Genomic DNA, 3,812 nt, shown 5'->3' with positions numbered 1-3,812 from the left:
GCGTTCCTTGGCCGCAGGACCCCATTTTTCCCATTTTTCCCATATTTTTCCCCATTTTCCCCACAGTGAACGGAATCCCCTGTCCCCAGGATCCATCCCCAATCCCATTTTTCCCATTTTTCCCATATTTTATCCCAAATTTCCCATTTTTCCGCAGTGAACGGCGTTCCGTGGCCGCAGGCTCCATCCCCAATCCCATTTTTCCCATTTTCCCCATATTTTATCCCAAATTTCCCATTTTTCCGCAGTGAACGGCGTTCCGTGGCCGCAGGATCCATCCCCAATCCCATATTTCCCATTTTTCCCATATTATATCCCAAATTTCCCATTTTTTCCCCACAGTGAACGGCGTCCCCTGGCCGCAGGACCCCTCTCGCCGCAGCAGCCACACCTTCAGCTGTCGGATGCTGCTGCGACCCCCGGACGAGGCCGGAGCCGAAAACCTCGAGGCGCGACAGAGATACGAACTGATGCAGTGTTTCACTGTGGCACAGCCCCGGGCGTTCCGGGATGATGGAGAGGGTGAGATTATGGGATGGATCCCATTTATGGGATATATGGGATCAATGGGATCAATGGGATCAATGGGATCAATGCGATTGGGATGGGGCGAGGTGTGACAGCGCTATGAACTGATGCAGTGTTTCACTGTGGCACAGCCCCGGGCATTCCGGGATGATGGAGAGAGTGAGATTATGGGATTATGGGATGGATTTATGGGATCAATGGGATCAATGGGATCAGTGGGATTGGGATGGGATCAATGGGATTGGGATGGGATCAATGGGATTGGGATGGGATCGATGGGATTGGGATGGGGTGGGGCACAGCAGCGCTATGAACTGATGCAGTGTTTCACTGTGGCACAGCCCTGGGTGTTCCGGGATGATGGAGAGGGTGAGATTATGGGATGGATCCCATTTATGGGATATATGGGATCAATGGGAATACAGGATTGGATTGGATTGGAATGGGATTGAGATTGTGATTGGGTGGGAATGCAGGAAGGTATGGGATGGAACAGGATTGGGGTTGGGACGGGATGGAAATGTGGGATTGGGATAGAATGGGATGAAGGAGGATTGGGGTTGGGATGGGATGAAACAGGATTGGGATTGGGTTTGGAATTGGGATCAGGAAAACCCTTCCAATTCTGGGATTCATTTTGGGAGTGTAACTTTAACAAAACCCCGCAATTCCGCAGCATTCCCGGATTTTCCCCCATTCCCAGATTCCCAGTCGTGCCCGGTCCCTGTGGGATGGGACTGGAATTGGGATTTGGGATCAGGATTGGGATTGGGAAAGTCAGGATTGCCATTTGGATTAGGATTTGGGATTTGGAAAGACAAGATTGGGATGAAATTTGGGATTTGGAAGGCCAGGGTTGAGAAAGGAACCAGGATCGGGATCGGGATTTGGAAGGCCAGGATTGGGATCGGGATTGGGATTTTTCCCCCGGAATTCCACGTCATTCCCAGATTTTCCCCCCGGAATTCTGTGTCATCCCCAGATTTTTTCCCATTCCCAGATTTCCAGTCGTGCCTGATCTGCATCGCCCGGAGGCTGAATGGGATGGGATTGGGATTGGGATTTTGAAGGTCAGGATTGGGATTTTGAAGGCCAGGACTGGGATTGGGATTGGGATTTTTCCCTGGAATTCTGAGTCATTCCCGGATTTTCCCATTCCCAGATTTCCAGTCGTGCCTGATCTGCATCGCCCGGAGCCTAATTGGGATGGGATTGGGATTTTGAAGGCTGGGATTGGGATTGGGATTTTTCCCCAGGAATTCCACATCATTCCTGGATTTTCCCCCCGGAATTCCGCATCATTCCCGGATTTTCCCATTCCCAGATTTCCAGTCGTGCCTGATCTGCATCGCCCGGAGGCTCCCGCGCCCGGCGCCTGCCCCAGCTGAGTCCTTCGTCACCAAACAGGACACCACAGGTACATCCGGGAAATTCCGGGAATTCAGGAAATTCAGGAATTCTGGAAATTCCGGGAATTCTGGGCACCACCTTTCCCCATTTCCCACCTATTCCCACTTTTCCCGCCATCCCCTGTCCCAATTTCCCGCCATTCCCACGTTTCTGAATTCCCCAATTTCCCTGTCCCCATTTCCCACCGTTTCCCCTTTTCCTGCCTCCCCCGTTCCGATTTCCTGTTTCCCCATTTTCCAATTTCCCTCTGTTTCCCAATTTCCCCAGTTTCCCGCCTTGCCAATTTCCCACCGTTTCTCCATTTCCCCCCTTTTCCCGATTTTGCACTGTTCCCACAAAATTTCTGGATTTTCCCCATTTCCTGCCATTTCCCCATTTTCCTCATGCCGATTTCCCGCCGTGTCCCCATTTCCTGCCATTTCCCTTTTTCTCCATTTCATGCCGTTCCTGCATTTCTGAATTTCCCGATTTCCTGCCGTTTCCCCTTTTCTCCATTTCCCCACGCCGATTTCTCTCCATTCCTATGTTTCTGAATATCCCTTATTTCCTGCCTTTTCCCCCTTTCCCCATTTCCTGCCGTTTCCCACGTTTCCGAATTTCCCCCATTTCCCGCCGTTCCCCAATTTCCCCTTTCCTCCATTTCCCGCCATTCCCACGTTTCCGAATTCCCCAATTTCCCACCATTCCCCCATTTCCTCTTCTCCCAATTTCCCACCATTCCCCCTTTTCCCGATTTCCCACCGTTTCCTGAGTTTGCAAATTTCTGGATTTCCCGCCATTCCGCATTTCCGAATTTTCCCCATTTCCCACCGTTCCTGCTGTTTCCCCTATTCCCCATTTCCCCTCTTGTCCCCATTTCCCGCTGTTCCCGCGTTTCCAAATTTCCCCATTTCCCTCCGTTTCCCATGTTTCTGAATTTCCCCGATTTCCCATTTCCCCTTTACCCATTTCTGCCATTCCCCCATTTCCCCTTTTCCCAATTTCCCGCCGTTCCCACGTTTCCGAATTCCCCAATTTCCCACCATTGCCGTGTTTCCGAATTTCCCCAATTTCCCACCATTTCCCCATTTCCCGCCATTCCCGTATTTCCGAATTTCCCAATTTCCCACCGTTCCCGCGTTTCCAAATTTTCCCCATTTCCCACCATTTCCCCTTTTCCCGATTTCCCACCATTCCCCAATTTCCGAATTCCCTGATTTCCCGCCATTTCCCAATTGCCCACCAGTGCCGCGTTTCTGAATTTCCCCAATTTCCCGCCATTTCCCCATTTCCCACCATTCCCGCGTTTCCGAATTTCCCCAAGTTCCTGCCATTCCCTAATTTCCCGCCATTTCTGCGTTTCCGAATTCCCCGATTTCCCACCATTCCCCGATTTCCCACCATTCCCGCATTTCCGAATTTCCCCCATTTCCTGCCATTCCCTGATTTCCTGCTGTTCCCCATTTCCCACCATTCCCACATTTCCGAATTTCCCCCATTTCCCGCCGTTCCCCATTTCCCACCATTCCCGCGATTCCGAATTTCCCCGTTTTCCAGGGAAGATCATCTCCATCGACACGAGCTCGCTGCGCGCCGGGGGCCGGGCGGGATGGGAGGATCTGGTCCGGAAATGCATCTACGCCTTCTTCCAGCCGCAGGGCCGACAGGCGTCCTACGCCAAACAGCTCTTCCAGGAGGGTACGGAACAGCCCCGGGGGGAAATGGGGGAATGGGAATATGGGAATATGGGAATATGGGAATATGGGAAAATGGGAATGGGGATGGGAATGAGGAAATGGGAATGGGGATGGGAATGAGGAAATGGGAATGGGAATGGGAATGAGGAAATGGGAATGGGAATGGGAATGGGGAAATGGGAATGGGAAAATGGGAAT

The 3,812-nt window shown here is 51.7% G+C and overlaps 1 protein-coding gene across 1 annotated transcript in view; it reads left to right on the top strand.

Moving 5' to 3' along the window:
• The window catches only part of LOC130587962 (nuclear receptor coactivator 1-like), a 7,973-nt gene that overhangs the window by 2,872 nt on the left and 1,289 nt on the right, over nucleotides 1–3,812 (top strand). Inside the window, exons 2-4 of the mRNA XM_057388926.1 lie at nucleotides 343–522; nucleotides 1,853–1,945; nucleotides 3,475–3,615. Of these exons, the coding sequence (XP_057244909.1) occupies nucleotides 343–522; nucleotides 1,853–1,945; nucleotides 3,475–3,615 (414 nt within the window). The remainder of the gene's footprint in view (nucleotides 1–342; nucleotides 523–1,852; nucleotides 1,946–3,474; nucleotides 3,616–3,812) is intronic.

This window comes from Malurus melanocephalus, unplaced genomic scaffold (genome assembly GCF_030028575.1).
Source record: "Malurus melanocephalus ecotype Western Australia unplaced genomic scaffold, MMel_1.1 scaffold_2881, whole genome shotgun sequence".
In the NCBI taxonomy this organism is placed as follows: domain Eukaryota; kingdom Metazoa; phylum Chordata; class Aves; order Passeriformes; family Maluridae; genus Malurus; species Malurus melanocephalus.
This window is presented reverse-complemented; position numbering and strand designations above follow the sequence as displayed.